At 36.1% G+C, this 19,576-nt stretch overlaps 1 protein-coding gene across 4 annotated transcripts in view; it reads left to right on the top strand.

Annotated features, from left to right (window-relative positions):
- LOC132130689 (poly [ADP-ribose] polymerase tankyrase-1-like) overlaps positions 1–19,576 on the top strand; it is an 82,692-nt gene that overhangs the window by 3,593 nt on the left and 59,523 nt on the right. For 2 of the 4 annotated variants that reach the window (XM_059542477.1, XM_059542478.1), the window contains exon 3: positions 7,694–7,789. The exons of the other annotated variants lie outside the window; for them this stretch is intronic. In XM_059542477.1, the coding sequence (XP_059398460.1) occupies positions 7,694–7,789 (96 nt within the window). The remainder of the gene's footprint in view (positions 1–7,693; positions 7,790–19,576) is intronic. 4 annotated transcript variants of the gene reach the window in all.

Here is a 19,576-nt window from a genome sequence, read left to right on the forward strand (position 1 = left end):
GCTCGTTCTGAGGCGCAGGTTTGCGCGCATGCACAAATTTTCTTACCGCGCGCGGCGTCCTTTGGCTCTTAAATGTTTAAACTGACAAAGCTTAAATGAGTTTAGTTTAAACACATATTAACGTGTGCTGTTCAAGTCTCATCTGTGCGTGCCCGCTATCAGCACCCGGATGATGACGGAATAAATGACAGCTCATATTCCAGCAGTAATTCACATAGATTATGAGTGAATTTTTTGTCCAAGGTTTTTTTTTCTTCTTTCTCTCTCATCGCTATTGTTGTAAATGTCTGGGAATCCAGAATGTGCATCCATCAACAGAAACATATATTAGTTGAACCCATTTTGTTTTACGTGCTATTTATAGCAAACCAGAAAACTATACAGATGCTTTGTCAGATTTAAGTTGAACCGCGGTCCCAGCGTGTGCCGAACCGTGTAGGGTGAACCGAACGGTTCGGATTCTTTTCAGCGAACCGTGCCACCCCTAATATATATATATATATATATATATATGTGTATATATATATATATACAAGAAATAAATTCACCTGTATAACAGTTTCACTGCAATTCATGCTATTATGATAGAATTAAATAACAATAAAAATAATACATATGCACTTATCTGTACATAGTAAATGCAGTTATTTTTAAGCGGTTGTTGACATCCTATCTTAAAGGTGATTTAGTCAAAAACAACAACAACAATCAAATTGATATGGACGCCATCGTTAACTAAACCTGAGCAGACAGAGGAACTTGCTGCTTTGTTCTTTATGACGGTTTTTCAAAAAATATATCCTACTCATGAAATAAGAAATATCCCAATATATCGTCTTGCCGATACACAGCCCTAGCTGCATTTATGTTTAAATTTCATTATGAATTTGGCAGAATTTTAAAGCTGCTAATAGGGCTGCAACAACTAATCCATAAAATTACACCACTGAATAACTCATTTCTATGGACAAAATGCATCTACAAATATTGGAGGAAACAAAATGAGCTCCTGCAGGAGCCCCCTTTTCCCCTTTTATTTTCATCCTTTTGGTACCCAACAAGTGTTGTCACTAGGGATGCATCGATCCGATACTCTGGATCGGTATCGGCTCCGATATTGGCATTTTCTGCAGATCAGGTTTCAGTCAGACGAGACCGATACAAATTTGATATTCTGCATATACTATTCTGTGTTATTGTTGAGCTCCACGTAAGGCACAAAAACATTATAAAACACCAAAACATTTTCATACACATATTTCAAGTGTTCTGAAGCTGTTACATAATTCAATGTGAGGCACAGATTAATATTGAAGTCATTAAATTCAAGTCTGAATAAACCCTTCTTTCCGCAGTGGCTGTCTGTTATCCTCCATTCACCAATCAGACTGTGTGTCGTGTTCGGTTACTACAGTCAAAACGATGAAACTCTTTTCAAGAGTGCACAGTACCTGAGGTTTAAAACTGTTCAAAGAAAAGGCTCATTAAACCAACGCACAGATTTAATACACTACGTATCAATATCTCTTACTTTTGTACTTGTGGTGTCCGGTTCGCGAACAAATCATTTGATTTAACTGGTTCTTCTTAGTGAATCGTTTGAACCAGTCACCAAATAGGACTGAATTGTTTGAAATGGTTTGCGTCTCCAGTAAACATTAATCCACAAATTACTTAAGTTATTCCGTTTTTTTTTTTACGTGGCTGACACTCTCTGAGTCAAAATTAACCAATATCCCGGAGTAATTCATTTACTCAGTACACTGACTGAACTGCTGTAAAGAGAGAACTGAAGATGAACACGAGCCGAGCAGCTTGTGTGTTGTACTCACTTTTGTATGTGGACTCTGAGGGCTGCGCAGCCTGCACACTGTGACTCTGTGTTGTTTCAAGCTCATCATTCTGTGCACAGGATGCCTTTGGTATTATAATACTTTCATGTGCAATCAAAGATTATTAATAGCCTTTCTTGTTCTGTCCTATCTATGATATGATATGTTGCTGCCTTTATTACTGTGCTATACATTGAAAAGAAAGAAAAAAAGAAAAAGTCCTTTATAATTCCATATAAATGTATATACTTGTTTTTACATTCATGTATTTTACAACGATACAAAGAGCAATGTAACATTTTACCAGATTTTAGACTTATTCACTATTATTTGTAAATAAAATTTCACTAGATTTTTATAAAATTGTGCACCGTGATTTTTCTAGAATCTAAAGTATCTTTTGATGCTTAATTTTCTACTAACCTAGTTTATAATAGTATATTTTTTTCATTTGTTATTTTTCATTAAAAAGAATTTGTTTATATATAGTAGATTGTGTTTAACACACAAAAGAGTGATGATCAGGTCAACACAGAGAAGTATAGAAATTCTACATTGATAAAAAAAAAACTACCGGTAATTGGATCGGTATCGGCAGATACTCAGAATATTTGGTATCGGATCGGTTCTGAAAAAATGGTATCGTCGCATCCCTAGTTGTCACCTTTGCCCTTTGTTCATGATGTATAAATAATTAGCATTCTCTTTGCTAATTATTGCTGCTGGTACCCACTCATTAATTTCTCTGTCCATCAGCCCAAAGCTGCAGGAGGCAGCTTGAAATTTAAGGTCAGGTCGTCATTCCTTACCTCGAATAACGATAATGGTGACGGAATGTTTTAATTTTTATTTCTACCTCTCCACCTCATTCCTGACTTTTTTACCGGATGAACAAGTGTGATCTCCCCACATTCATAGTCTTGGTCTGTAGCTATTCACTCTTCTTTTCCAATGTGGCTAATCATTATTGCGCACGCAAGGGATGAAATTAAAAATCAATAAATCGATTAATCACAAACGTCTCCGGTGCACACATTCAATCCCGGATAATGTGTATGTGCCCGTCTCTGTGTTTGCAAGCCCAGCGAGTCAATTCTTCCATTCCCTTCTGGGTTTATCAAATTGCTAATGATTTCACTTGGCACTAATAGCCATTTTCACCGTTGTCTAAGTATGTCAAGAAACTTAATGAATGGCAGCTTGCAGAGATGGCTGTGTCTGATATATGTGTGTTTGCAAGACTCTCTGAACGCTGTCAGAAGAGCAGGGATTTGTACATGGTTATGCATTAACCCAGGCACCCATGTTCTCTCTGAAGCTCTTAGTGTTTGGTTGTAATTACCTTACTCTGCTGATCACACTCCTACCATCAATTACTGTGCATGGGCGGCTGTTGTTTATTCAGAAGGTCCTTATGACCAACTGTAGGTCTCGCCACCTGCTTTACAGCTGCAGTTGGTTCTGGGGTTCTTTCATTTGTATTCTGTGCACACATTTTCATGTTTATTTCAGGGTCAATGACATATAAGATTGTACATGATAAAGAAAGGAACAAATTAAATTTATTATAAATGTAGTTTAAAACACATATACCACATTCTATGGATGTACTTTGTTGTATATGGTTTTGAAAAACTGTTTTCAGTTTATTGGAAAGTCATTTATCGGTTATGTAAAAAGTAATAACATTGTTTACACATGTTGAATAAATGTTTTCACATCTTAATCATTATTAAAAAAAAAAGAAGAAAAAAAAAGCATTTTCCAGGGTCAGTAAGGTTGTCTATGATAAAGAAAGAAAGAAAATGAAGCGGTCCATTTAAAATACATGTACCACGCTGAGAGTATACACATTCTAAACATTAAAAATTAAAAATAAATAAATAAATAAGGTGAGATTATTATTATACAAATTATCTGGTATTTTATGATGCCAAATTTACACTGGCACAGAAGTGCTTCTGAAGTGGCATTTAAGTTTCTTTGCACAGACTGTTTAATGCTCCTCAGAAGTGGCTTGCATTTACACAGCAATGACAATGATATACTTTGAGACAAGGGACTGAGGTGGGTCTGAGCAGGCATAATTGAGTCTGGCTTTGATGTGCCATTGTGTCTTTTACACTGAATTTTGAGCAGGTACAGAACAGCCTTAACTTGGCTCTGTTAGAGTAGCCGTTTCCATTGCAACAAGGCTCTTTTTTGTTATAATATCAGTACAGTTGTATCACACTGACATTTATGCTCCCTGAAAAGTATCAAAAGAAACTTGAACAAATTAAACCAATGCAATATATTTTTGAATAAATTAATAGATCAGGACAAAAAATAAATAGCTTTGTCAGCATTCTTTGACGCTTCAGCATGTATAAGCATGAAGACAACATACTGTAGATGTTTCTTGTAGGGAGGGGGGGCTGCCTGGATCGCAGAGGTTACAATGATCTCCCCTCGGTGCCTGTCGCCTGATGGATCGGCAAGCTGTCATAAGCACACCAAGGAAATGTAATCACCCCATTGCCGTCATCCTTCAAACACTTCCAAACCTCTGTGCCCACCCACCCCACAGCAGTCCATTGTTCAAATGCTTTCATGACACCAGTGTATGCTAATATGGTCTCCGTGGGGCCTTTAGTGCATATTAATTTGACTGAGAGGGTTGATGGTAGCTGTATCTTCCCACTTAACTAAACCGTTTTCCTCAGCCTGTGTTTTTCCTCATCAAACCCCGAGTCCTCCCTTGATGCAGTGGTGTATTTCACACGGGTTTAATGCTTGTCAAAACTGTGTTTTTGTGATGAGAAATGGATGACCTATGAGTCACTGGCATAGCAGTAGCATCACAATCATACTCACGCAACGCAAGATTGCTCTCCTTTTTTTAGGTACACATACTTCTTTGCCAGGATTTATGAACCAATCCAAACAAAACACTTGTTTTTTTCCCCTAAGGCTTTAAAGATTTAACAGTAGTGTTTTGAGTTTAGCTATCTTGTAAAGCTTATGCTTCGTTGTATTAGCCTGTCCCAGATGACATGATGGTCAAATACACTCTTTCAAAAGTTTGTCGATAGGATTAAAAAAAAAAGTTTTTGAAAGAAGTCTATTATTATTATTATAAATGTATATTTTATAATTATAATTATTATAATTTAAAATGTAATTAGTTCCTGTGATTGCAAAGCTAAATTTTCAGCAGCCATTACTCCAGTCTTCAGTGTCACATGGTGCTTTAACGGAACACTCCACTTTTTTTGAAAATAGGCTCATTTTCCTACTCCCCTAGAGCTAAACAGTTGAGTTTTACAATTTTCGAATCCATTCAGTCTGGCGGTAGCACTTTTAGCTTAGCTTAGCATTGAACATTGAATCTGATTAGACCGTTAGCATCTTGCTCAAAAATGACCAAAGAGTTTCTATATTTTTCCTATTTAAAACTTGACTCTGCTGTAGATACATCGTTCAGTAGAACAATTTATTAGTAATAGAAATCGTATATAAAATATTTTTTTTAAATGTCTTTACCGTCACTTTTGCTCAGTTTAATGCATCATTTCGGAAAGATTTTTTTATTACAATTTTTAAAGATTCAAAAAAATTAATCACTTTTTTTTGTTTCTGTAGACTTATTTCTAGATTTTTAAATTATGATTATTATTATTATCATAACCATTTTATAATAATTTATTATTAATATATTTATTTATTTGCTGTAGCGCTATAATTATCTTGCAGTTCTTTAGCATCATTTTTTCTTTCAGAGAAGACGGGCCATGATGGTTGACTGTATAACAAGCAAGATGTCAATTAGTGTCAACTATTGTATGATATTATTTCATTTATTTGTTTATATATTTAGCAACGGTACTTTAAATAGCAAAAATGTTAATTCTGCATTTTCACACCCCTATGTTGTCCCAAACCTATATGATTTTATTTCTTCAGTTGAACATATAAATATTTTTTAAAAATATTATTTGGTGTAGTGTTGTTTTTCAATGGTCACTAAAACGGAAAAAGCATTTTTCTGTGTGTGTTTCGCAGAAGAAAGTCATGCAGGTTTGGAATGACATAAAGGTGATTTAAATAGAATTTTCATGTTTGGGTGAACTATTTAAGAAAGCTATTTTTAATCTCTTTTTAAGGAACTGGTTGAGGGAAGTAAATAATTGTATTCTATAAAAGAAATGCTTCCATTTACATTAAATTGTCCCTGCACATATAAATTGAAAACTGGGTCCAGGTGATCCCAAAATCAGCCCAATTATGCACGTCTTCCAGAAGACTAGTTGATTAGGCCTAAAAAAAAAAATTGTTTGGTTCCGGTTTCCGACCGACCCTGTCAATTTATGTGCGACCCAAATTTATTTTATGAGACTGGGGAAGAACGGTCTTTCACACATCGTTAATTAAATTACAGTTTCCTTTAAATGCTGTTTTACACTTAATTAATCCGTTAAAAACCATTAAGTATTGCATCAAAACCCTTTAACTGTCAATTCCTAAAGTGAGCTATAATTTAAGGTTTGGAAATCGTAACATTAAGAGAAACACGGTGGGGGGGGGGAGTCAACAATATATCGCGGAACAGAGAGGGCACTGACAACATGCTGACAGACAGGACATTAACATTACCAGCTTACTTTTAATATGAAACAAAGTCTCATTTGGTTATTTCACCTTTCAAATGTGGTCATTTTTTAAAGAAATGTAAACAATAAATACCGTTTTGTGGCTCTTGAATGTGTCGAACAGATCGCTGTAAGTTAGATCATCAGTTAAAACTAACTGATCGTCTCTTGCTTCTAGTTAATTTATAGCATCAAATTCAAATAAACCACATAAATGAACATAACAAAGAATGTTGTTTGACTACAAAAATATGTCTGTACACTCCGTTTTTCAAGTTCAAATCCTCCATGTTAATCTACTATGAGATCGCCTGTCAAACTCCCGCGAAGGTTTTTTGTGTGTGTGTGTGTGTGCGTTTTGCGTGTCTATGGCAACAACAGACTTTAAACGGGAATACAGAATCACTGTCGTAAAAGTACCAGTACACACATTTAAAATCAGCGCGCGTGTGTGTGTGTGTGTGTGTGTGTGTGTGTGTAAAACTGTCACTGGAGAAAAAAAATAAATAAAAAAAAAAAAAAATAAATCTCTACCGACCAATGACCTCAACTGACAACCAACCGGAACCAAACTTTTTTTTTTTTTTTTTAGGCCTTATGAAACCATGTTGTTTTGCACATCACTAGCCCAAAGCTCCTGGATGCTCCCAAAGATTTGAAGCATGGAGATGCTCATTTTTAAGAGGGGTTGTTTGTAGCTCCTCTCTGATGCCACATATGTGTGTGGAAGTGTTAGTGAATGGACAGGGTTAGTAGAGAAAGGGGACACGTACGTTAGCCTGTGTACACGCGTACATTGTTGTACAGAGAGAGAGAGGCGAGGATTGGAGATAGTTGATAGACGCTGCTTGCTCTAGGAGCTCTGCGTTACTTGGGTCTCAGTAGCAGAGCGCCAGCCAACAGCTCTCTCCATCTCTCTTCCTTTCTCTCAGGGGACAGTGGAGAGGATCGGAAAACATGCTTAGATATTCCTCTCTCACACCGGAGTTCCTGTCACATGCCCGGAGTCGGACTCTCTCTCAGTAACATGGGCTTTTTTGCTCCGTCTCACTGCAGTGTGTGTTTTTCCGTGCGGGCTGTTTTCGCTGCTGCTCTTGGTGCGCTGGTGCGCGATGTGTGTATATGTTTGCACCATGCCGAAGCAATCGCTCCCAGTCAGCGGTGCGAACGGCCCCAGCAGCAGCCTCTGCCTGCCTGAGTTACGATACTGCTTGTGTTTCCCCTGCACAGTTCTGCTCCAGCACAACGCCGATCCCAACATCCGCAACACCGACGGCAAGTCTGCCCTGGACCTGGCTGACCCGTCCGCTAAAGCTGTTCTCACCGGTGAGTGCTGCAACCTCATCTTCTGCTTTTCTTTCTTTTTATCAGTGTTGTTGTCTTTGATCTTCTGCAGTTTGTTCCTGTCTGATACTACATCTATACAGCTTTGAAATGGAGCAGCATTGTTATGCATCTGTATCTCCACATTAAGTGTGTTTATGTGCACTGAGACTGTTGTTGTCCTTGAGCGCTTTCTGCCTGCGTGCTCTCTCTGTAGTAGGGATGGGCAACTATATTGAATATCCAGGATATTTTCGTGATTGTTTAAAAATAAAGATACATTGTGATGATTTTAATGGACTGTGCTGTTAATAGTTTTGCGCTGTTCTTAGCACGAAACATTGCTAGAGTTATGTATGATTAATTACTATGTCGTGAGTTGATTCAAAACTCTGATTCAACAATTTGTTGCATTTATCTATGTATATTTGGAAAAGGTATTTGTTGATATTTATAGCTGTTTATTATTAATAGACAAATGTACTCGCTAGGCCATATTTGGCCTGAAAACAATGTCGACATTGCAGACTCGGAATCTCGCCAATTCATTCATAATTTTATTTGCGCAGCCCTTTTCCCCATGTTTAATAGTTTAATAGGTTGCTTTGAAATATTTTGAGAAAATATTGTGTAAAGATTATTAGTTTTTTTTATTTCAGCAAGTTTGCACATAACGTATTGCTAGCATTAATTTGATTGGCCCATGTGTTCTAATTAAAAACAGTGTGGAAAGCATAGTGTGAATTATTTATTTGTTATTTTATTTCTTGTTTAAACATTGAATTTAATTGGCTATTCCTTTTTAAAATATCTATAAAAATTTTTTTTTATATATTTTATGTGTTTTAAAGTAGTGTTTTGTTAATATACATTTTTTTTTATTTTTACATAATCACTTTTAGGCTTAGTAAATTCTCCACAACTCGACACATTTTATAAAATGTACTCCTGCCACTCAGCCCCACAATTTGTATTGTTTGGGAGCAGAGATTCATGTAGAATCATCAGGCTGTACTGATCTATTAATATAGACATATTCTGATTGTGTTTACACTTAGTTGCATCATTTCCTGTTTGGTAAATACATGAGTTACAAAAAGGATGTAGAAAGCATTTCCTCAGCTTAGTAATACTCCGAACTGACAGCACGTTTTGCTGCCAACAAGCAACATATTAATAGTCTAAAGAACACTTTTGAGAGCAGAAGAGTGACATTTTAATACTAGCCTATACTAGTAGTAAAACTTTGCTCTTCAGCTCTCAAAAGTGATCTTTAGATTATTAAAATGTTCTTCACACAAATAAAAAGCTGGGTTCATTTGCAGCAAAATTATTTGGGGAACCCAAATTATTGTTCTACACTCTTAAAAATAAATTAGAAAATATATTCGAAATCATGTGATTTGCCATGACACTTTGTTTTTCTATCCACTTTTCAATCTAATAAATCAAGATTAAGTTGATAATGTATAATTGGCAGCTCCTGGTGTTAGTGACCGAGGTGATGTGTTTGGTTTTGTGTGTATAAATAGAGCAGGAGGCAGAGCTCTAGTCTCTCGAGTATTTCAGATAATTGTTATAGATCCGCTTTTCCTGCCCGGCTACCTGACCCTGCCTGTCGAGCCTCCAATCATCTGTCTAGAAATATTGAAGAGCAGTATTAATTTCATTCTTCATCATGGTTGGCTAGCTATATCACACCAGACTACACAACATAGAGCTTTTTCATTTTTAACCAGCCTAATCCCTAATTACTAACTGAAATATTCACTTAGAAGCTGAGCAATGTGAACAGAGTTATTCCCGTTTTTGTTTATTAGCTTGAGGCGAATTCCTCTCCTCTCACTTTCGTTCTGCTAATTTGAATGTTGCTTGCACAAATTACATTGCGAATTAACCGTTTTGCATCATGGTTGCCAAAAGGCGAGACGTGAGAGGTCTAATGCCATCCAACCATCTGTAAGCATAGCTACTTTTTCTTCAAACTGCTTCAGAATTAAGCTCTGGGTCCATCTTGTTGTTACAGCTTAATGATCGCGCATATTTACTCGTCCGGGCCAGTTCAGTTGTACGATTGGCTATTTATTGCATTTTCCCAAGGAGTTTGGTGCTGTGAAGCTACTTATCAGCTGCTTAATTTTTTCGAGCATCCTGTTTGGTTTTGTTTTCATATGGAGGAGTATTATTATCTATTTCAATAAACAGTTCCAATTGTCTGTTGCAAGGGATTTTGAAAATCAGCACAAACTGTAGCTACTAAAAAATTTATTTTGAACATCCCTTGTGTATTTAGGCTATATCAGTTATGGGAGTCGCTTGAATGTGGCAAGAGTTTTTGCGCAGTCACCAGAGGGGTGCTTTGTAAACATTATAGTTCAGATTTATTTATTTATGAGGAAAGAGATCAATTGGTGTAAACATGTCTCGGCTTTGGTCTTGTGTTATGGGTCTAGATAATGATGAGGCAGACATGACAAAACACACACTAACAGGAACATCACACATACTCTCAAAACACTGAGATAAGAACATCTTTCCCATCCTGCTGTGGATATTGAAATTTCATCTTATTCTTCAGATTTTAGGAGTATAATGGATGAATAAATTAATAAGTAATTTAAAATGAGAATGCCTAATCATTACTTGCTGTGTTGTTCAACAGCACAAAAGATTAGGGTCAGTAGTAAAAAAAAAAAAAAAAGTGATCTGTGGGCTAGTCTGAAACAAAAAGTGAAAGAATTGCACAAAAAGTGCCAGTGCAGAACAGCAAATATTTCTGGCAGAACACTACTATCTTAGGTGCCATTAAAGGGATAGTTCACCTAAAAATGAAAATTTGATGTTTATCTGCTTACCCCCAGGGTATCCAAGATGTAGGTGACTTTGTTTCTTAAATAGAACACAAACAAAGATTTTTAGCTCAAAACGTTGCACTCTGTCAGTCATATAATGGAAGTGGATAGGAATCATGGCTTTGAGAGTTAAAAAAAAAAAACATACTCAAACAAAACCAAATTAAACCCTGCGGGTCATGACGATACATTGATATGTAAAGACACAAAACGATTGGTCTGTGCAAGGAACTGAACAGTATTTATAAAGTTTTTTTTACCTCTGATTTTCACTAGAGCTGAAACAACGAATCGATTTAATCGATTAAAATCGATTATTAAAATAGTTGTCAACTAATTTAGTCATCGATTCGTTGCTAAATAACTTTTATTTGCCGTAAGCGGCTCATTTCGTGCATATTTCAAATCTGCGGTGACCAAAGTGTGGCAGTAATGAGCCACCGGAGGTTTTACTCAGCCAGTACAACAGGAGAAGTAGCAAATAGCCAATAGCTGGCCTCGTTTTATGTCACGTGCTTCCCGAACAGCGTCTCTGCAGCATTCAGCGTGATGTGGGAGTACTTTACTTTGAGCCTTCAAAAAAGAAGAGTAACCTGTAAACTCTGCACTACTGAACTGTTTAAGGGGACGTTCACATATCGCGTCTTTTGCGCGCTCAAGTTCGTTATTTCCAACACCGCAACGCATCGAGTTAAAACATTTAAACTTTTCAGAATGCCGCAAGCGCACCGCAGGTAATGTGACGAGAACTAACCAATCAGCTTCATCCTTTCCCGTAACAACGTTAAAAGCTCAGTCAAGATGAAAGGAACAGCTGATCATAGCTGTATATGGATTTCCATTTTGAAATAAATTTAGTAGCAGAGCTACTGCAAGCGATTTTTTGAGCTGCAAATCCATTTATCCTTTGCTGAAATTTCCGCGTCTTCAAGGAGAGAGCACGTCATGGTTGCTTAGCAAAGGCAGACGCCTCAGGGGCGCTTCTGCCCGAGCGCTTTGGAAAGAAGGAGAAAGCGGTGCACCTAGCGTTTTCCACGCGTTTTTAGGCGCGATTTGTGAACGGCCCCTAAGACTTGCATTTGTGCAGATTCTCCAGTACAATGTTGTTTGCAAATGTTTAGTCGTAAAAGCTGATAACATTGCTTTTTAACAGTTAACATTTAAAGCTTTACAAACATGTTCTGTGATCACTTTGTCGTTTACCAGTTCAAAATTCAGTCGTGCAGCCTAATTATGACTGAATGAGAGAGGTAAATGTTTAAAGATATTTGAAATGCACTTTTTTTCTAAGTATTCACTGCTCTTTTTCACACAGCAGGTTTTTTGTGTGTGTCCAATTTTTTTTTCTGGACAACCTTCTGATGGATTTTACTTTAAATTGTGAGTTCCATTCAGGTTTCATGCCATTGGCACTTTTTTCGAAGGATTGTTTACAATTTCACAGCAAAAGCTATAAAGCTGATTCCCAGTAAATAATAAAATACAATGCACTGCAATTTTATTCTGTTTTATCCTTATTCTTCGTGAAAATATGTTCTGAAAGATTCCTTAATAAGCTTTGTTCGGGATGTTAAACTACTTTAGGAGCTCTGAGGACTGCCATGGTGAAAACATTATTTGAAATCTCCTTGTGAAATTTGCTAGAGTATGGGTCAGTGTTCTGATTGCAGAAGAGTTTGACAAAGGATTACTAACACAATAAAACAACTCCAGGTATATGTTTGATGAGGATATGACAGTGCAAAATGGTTTAAATCTCTTAAAAATCTATGCTGAAGGATAAAGACCATTTATTAATAATTTACTTGGGGAAAAAACTAAAATATAAGTACATAAATCGATTAATCGTAAAAATAATCGGCAGATTAATCGATTATCAAAATAATCGTTAGTTGCAGCCCTAATTTTCACCGCAATTTACGAACTGTCCTGAGAGCATCTTGAGCGTGTTCTCAACAGCCGGCACCTGATGTGTCATCTTCTTCTTCCTTCTGATTTATGGGTGATTGTAAACTTATAAGTGCATTTCCATGACCTATCTCTCAAATGAACTATTGACACTCTATCTGCTATCTCAATTAAGAGTGTCAATGGACCATTTGAGAGATAGATGACGATAATGCACTTAGAAGTCTGCTTCCAGATAGAAGAGTTTTAAGAGATTTTAGATCTTTTTAGATGTGATCTTTGTGTTTAATATGACACTACTTTTAATACGAGACACAGAAAGGGCAAATGTTAGACTTGATTAAAAAATTTAGATCCGGTTAAGTGAGGTGTTCATTTCATATGTAGGTTTATTCTGAAATTCTGAAGCATGAGATTGCATTTGTTAACTAAATAATTTTTGTTTCACCTTTTTCTAATGTCAGAGTTCAGCTCATTCCTGGTGTTGTATTGTAATCAGATGTGAGTAAATTTCTCTATCGTTACAGGCTTGATGAATCCAATTTGCTTGGATTGTTCGTTTTGCGGAGATTAGTTCATAACAGAACGGAACAATCAAATAGCCGCTGGCATATCATCCTCTTGCCATGTTAAACAGAATGCTGTTCATTTAGTTTTGCTTGATTGACTTTCAAGAGGTGCTATTCATTAAGCCTGCTTCCCATGATAAAAACAGTTATTCAGAATGAATACAAGTTCAATTTGACAGACAAACAAAAAAACCTCCTTAAAGAGCGAATCCCACGGTGAGGCGTCTGAACGTTGACTCTGACATTTATGTGTGTAATGGAAAGATGTTTGAAGTGCGAGTGCCCTCCAGCACAAAAACAGTGCAAGAAAGTAAATGTTCTTAGGAGATAAAGACCTGAATTGGTAAACTAGTAGACTGCTGCATGGCTTCAAAAATAGCATTTTTAACTATTATTTCTCCAAGACTAGAACCTCTGAGCTTTTATATTGCTCTCTGTTGTTGGTTCTTTATTCTTTACTCTTTATTCTTCTTTATGGGCTACTTTCACACTTTACATTAGGGCTTCATTAGTTAATTAGTTAATATAAACTGCCAATGAAAAATGTATAGAAGTATAGATATAAATAAGTTTGTTGATGCAAACTTCAAGTGTAGCATTTCCATAAATGGTCAATTATTTAGCCAAATTTAGTTTATCTTATTTTCTTCTGCAGCAGAATGACTATTTTGCCTTTGAAATCTTCTGCAGAATTATATTCATGGTCTGCTTTAAAAGTAAATGTTTTTCAAGTGAGTGGGCGAAGATTTGTCTTACAGCAGTGCACCCATGCCCTAGACGATTTTTGAAAACCCAGTGTAAACATAACCGGAAAACCCTTGTGTGTCATTTGAAATATTTTAGGAATAAGGAAGGAGTAGGCTGCCCGCCAAACGAAGTCTTTTTTACTTGTTCACTTCTTAATCCAATAGAAAAAATTATTAAGTGGATGTTTGTGCCAGTTTTCCCCCCAGATGAGTTTAAACCTACCAAAATAGCACATATTTTTCAGTCTAACTTGCCTCTGACCTTCAGCATCAAGAAAGTGAGGTTAAATCGCATTATAGCAAGTTTAATAAAGTGCCAATAGTCCCAGATCAGTGGGGTTTTTAACATGCCTGTGGACATGTGTGCTCTATCGGGCTAACTGCATTCTCTCTAGAATTTGGTAATTCTGACTGCTCTCCCTCTTAGGAAACCGTGCAGCAGTGTTATGTGTATCAGTATTTCTATCGATTAGTTCAGTTATTCAAAGATTTAGTGAAACAGTCGTTGATCATTTTCATTTGGCTTTTGATGTTTAGTTGGATTTTATATATTCAAATTATTTACATCAAGACTTTTTAAGTTTGTGGTATTTGGTATTTTTGTGGCATTGCGTTGGGTATCGCGCTGCGTAAACATAAAACCATGTCTGTATTTGTGATTGGAGAAATGACAAACAACAAGCGTTACTCTACACTGCTCAAAACTTGCATTTGAATCATCAGTGGCAAATCCTTTATATATTTTGGAAGGCCAAACAAAGTAGTTTCGCTTTTAGAATGAAACACACAGCGTCTCCACAACATTGCGAGAATCAAAGTTATGCCTTCTTTCTTTGCGTGAACATTTGCGCAATGTTATGCAAATCTTCCCACATTGTTAAATAGACAGGTGGGAGTGTGTTAGGCGTAGGCGTGGTTGGATTTGAGACTTTAGTCTTTGCAACTTTACAGATCTTCTTTATGCACCAAGAGCTTGTAACACTCCAAAGAGAAAGAAAAATTTTAAATCCTGTTTGATTGATTTCCTTTAGATATTTCCAGCCTTTTTTTAAAACGTTGTGTTCTATGGCTTTGAGTTTGCTATCTGATATTATAAACATATTTTTCCCAAAGTGAATTGAAAATTTCTCGGGCTGTTTTAGGATGTCTGTGATATGTTGCAACACAAAAAATCTGTAGTGCAAACATCTTGAAAGGCCCTCAGCACCAGAGGAAAGAGGGCTTGTTTGCTTAATCTATTCAATATAATATCCTGCCTCTCCCACGCCAAGATTTAAGCAGGAAAATAAAACTGGCTGCGGTTTTATTTATAAGATTTACTTTTATGTTGCAGGCAGGCAGTCTCTTCCTAGTCAATTAGATCTAGCAATTGATCCATAGCTTGTGCCCTGCTGGGTGGGTCAGATAATCCCTTTTATCCTCTGCGTACGTCTGCTGCATAGACCTTTCGGGTTGTGTTTGGTTATATTAAGAATTGTAAATCTCTAGGCCAAGTTGTAACCTTTGACCTGTGTAGAGCACAGAATCTGAAGTTCACGGCAGTTTTAGAGTGGGTAGTAGTTCATTTTAGTTGGCATGTTGCTTGCATCATAAACCATAGAGAGCATACCGTATTTGTTCTATCCAGAGGTGCAACTATGTGTCTTTCAGTAATAAAAAATAATAACAATAATGAACATTATTATTATTATTATTATGTGTATTTATAAAAGTTAGCTATATATAATATTTAAAGTACATATTTGTCATTGTTATTTCCTTTATATTACTATTATCGTTTTTATTCTTTTAAATTCTTTCTTTGTTTCTATTTAATAATAATAATAACAATTTTTTTTACATTTTTTATATTTACTAGAAATATTTTTTTCTTTTTACTTTCACTTAAATGTTTTATTCACTACAGCCACATAAAAGTCAGTCTTTCATGAATCGAACTCTAGTGGACATACTATAGATTCAGTTTTGGCTCGTTGTCGCTGAGTATTTCAGAATGTTTCTTCTGTATCTGAAAAATATTTTTTTTCTTTAAGGACTGTTGTAACTGAAAAGTCATAAATCTATTTTATTTTCGAAAGCAGACTGGAATCTTTCTAAATCATTTGAAATGGTTCTGGAACCCTATGCACTGGTGACTAGACCCTTCTGGGGGGAGTACCTTTAGCCGAACCCTTTGTAACTTGGGAATTTGGTGTGTGTCTCTGACAGGGACATATCTCATTGAACTGAGGCCATTTTTACCCAGGAGCTCAAGGACCAGCGTGAGAGTTTTTTTTCAGCCCACGTGTGGAGCTTCAGATCAAGGGAGTCTCTGTTTATCTCTGAATAATGAATGCTCTCCTGAATTATCCACTCCTGTCTGCAGTAAACAGAGTACCCAGAAGCCCTGCCACAAAGATCCTTACATGGACTGAAATCCATATTTATTATTTTCTTGTACACAAATTTTTCCCTTTTAATGCTCTTAACAAAATGCAGAGACCTTGTTTTGTATGCAGCTCCACAGCGTACTGCTTACAGCTACTCGTTTTCATTATGCTTCGATGCTTTGCTTTGTGCAAAGACCTGAACATTTAAACTATCATTGAATTTTATTTGACCCATAGGGAGGATCTTAGCTCAAAGTAAAATTTGAATTTTATGCCTCAACGGGTAAATCGAGGCAAGGTTGTGGGTTCGATTCCCAGGAAGCAAATTTACTGAAAGTGTATGCTTTGAATGCACTATAAGGGGCCGATCACACCGCGCCTAAAAATGCATGGAAAATGCCGCGTTCTGCTTTTTTTCCCATAGAGTTTGGGCACTTGCGCTTTGGAGGAGTCTGCCGTTGCTAAGCAACCATGACCTGCGCTCTCAATGAATACGTGGAAGTTTCAGCAAAAGATAAATGGATTTGGAGCTTGCAGTAGCTCTGCTACAAAATTTATTTTAAAAATGGGTATCCCTATACAGCAATGATCAGCTGTTTCTTCATCTTGGCTGAGCTTTCAATGTTGTTACAGGAAAGGATGAAGCTGATTGGTTTGTGGTTTGTTCCTATCACGTGACCTGCGGTGCGCTTGCAGCATTCTGAAAAGTTGAAATGTTTTTATCTTTATGCTGTGCTTATTCTTTTGGAAAAAATTAGCCTGCCGCGACTGCGTCACTTCCATTTTGAGTGTGTCTACATTTGAAATAACTAATTTGACCATGCAAAAGGCGTGATATGTCAACGGCATATTTATACCAGTTGTTTTATTCCTGTAGTGTTTTACAGCTGTTAGATTTTCTTTGATAAAAACATATTTCCTGTGGCTCTCTCTAGGGCTAAAAGAGGAAAACTCATAAATGTTTGCTGATAAAGCACCCAAAGGATCTTTGATAATGGGAGTTCACAGAGCCATTTTACAAAGAGGGATATCTGAGGCAACATTAACTTCAATTAATTACTTAGCTTAATGGTCAGAGCTTGCCATTTCAGTACACTGGACACTGGGCTGTTAAGTTAGTGTTTTCAGCCCCTCTCACTTCCTGGGCCAAACTCATGCGTGATAAGTCTCAGAGTTTTACTATTTCTACTATTTTACTATTTCTATTAAGATTTTATTATCAAGCAGGGAAAGATTTCTTTTTATTGTCTCCCTTATATTTTGCAAGATCACTGCATTGACATTTTTTTTCTAGGAGTTTAGGAGAGGAATTGATCCACAGAACCGATATATGAGGCATTGCAACTCTCAGATGGTTCTTTATCAAATCCGCAAATTCATAAGAATTAATAATTAAAAAATTTGATTATTTAAATCAGCCACCTCTGATGATAGCTTATTAAACAATTTTGATACTTTTAGACTAGTAACACTTTTTTTTTTTTAAACACTTTTCACACTCTGACTAGTTTGATTAAGTCGTCTACTATTACTGAACTTTTATAATAATTTTGTACTGCAGGGATGCATTATATTGATCAAAAATGGCAGTAAAAATTTTCCTTACAGCATTTGTATGTAAAATGCGTCCACAACAGCTGTTTTCAACATTGATTATAATTAGAAATGTCTTTTTGTTCACCCGTTCATATTAAAACCTGATCATATTAAAATGTTTTCTGAATCATGTCTTCATTAGGCTTGTTGCGATAGTCGGTGTTACCGGTGATACACGGTGTTTAACCCACCTACCGGTCATAGCACTTGACCACCGGCACCGTCCCCATCGTGTTGAAGTTTTAGCCTATAGCGATAAAGCACTTAATTCAGTTAGTGACTACGTGCCTTCGTAATTTAGCGTAAGCGGAACGAGCGCCGCAGTAAAGCAGCAGGTGTCCGATTTCATTTATCATTTGAGGAGAGTGAGGCGAGCTAACTGGCAAAGGATGGCGGAAGATCTGGTTTCAAAGCGAACTGTTGCAATTTAAAATGAAGGTTTTTCGTTTATTGTTTCTCATTTAGCCTATTTATAATTTTTTTTGTACGGTGTATGCAGTTAATAGGCCTACCTCTTTTTTTTAACAGCTTAACGTGAGTTTAATTTTTATATTAGTTTTTTTTTGCACTTAATTTTTTTTTATATTAGTTTTTTTTGTGTCCAGTGATTATTCGGGTAGGCTACCTTATTTAACGAAGTTTTTGATGTTCGTTCGTTTCATATTCGATGGTTGTGCGGTGTTTTGTTTTTTTTTTTTGCTGAAAAAGGCAGGCACTTTATTTAACGAATATTTATAATTATTTAACGAGTCTTGTTTGATACTTGCACGATGTGTGCAGTGGTTCGTTTTGTTAATAAATGCACTTTAAAGGTGTTTCATAAGTGCTTTCGTTTATTTTTTGCATGGTGTGTTAAGTTATTATTCATTTTGCAATAAAGATGTGTGTAATACAAGCGAGTGTCTTATTGTTTTGTGTATTTTTATTAAGAATAAAATAAATTAACCCATGATTAATTCAAACAAATGCTACTGAATTGCCGCTAATTAATGTGAAAGTAAATTGAGACGTGTGCACGTCTGCACGACCGCATTTTCGGCCTCCCGAAATCCCCGACACGCAACCCCGGTGACACCGGGATTACCGTTTTTTTTACACGTCGATTAACCGGTGGAAAAAATCCGTCACCGCAACATCCCTAGTCTTCATCATGATTCAGTGTGATCACAAAATATTTTCATTACATAAATAAATTACATTTTTATATACTTTTATATATTAATATAGAAAACGGTATAAACTATAACAATATATATATATCTCATTATCATTGCCATCATATTTATACTTTTTAATTGCATTTAACATGTATTTTATGATTGCAGTGAGAATGGTAAATATAATTACATTTTAAGTTTATTTTAGAGTGTCTTAAATTATGCGTACATTTTTTTTAAAATTTAAGTTTATGTATAAATGTAATTATATTTTTTTGTGATGGACTTTTTTCATAGTTCAAGATTAAAATTCCGGGTCTGAGGCACGGCACGATGTCAGTCATACATACAATTTAAATTAGCAATTTAAAAATAACTAAAAAGTAATTCAAATAAACATCGAAGGCATAGTAAAATGTATCCAAGACATTTTTACTGTTACCTTTATATAACAAAATAACAATCCACAAGTTGAAGAAACACCCGTTTATTGGTAAGTCATTGCAAAGTTAAGGTATTTTAGGACAGATTTGATGCAGAACCACCTCTCAGCGGTTGCTGGAAAAAGTGACGTGTCTTGAGGTGCCTAACGA

This window comes from Carassius carassius, chromosome 47 (assembly GCF_963082965.1).
Source record: "Carassius carassius chromosome 47, fCarCar2.1, whole genome shotgun sequence".
NCBI lineage: Eukaryota > Metazoa > Chordata > Actinopteri > Cypriniformes > Cyprinidae > Carassius > Carassius carassius.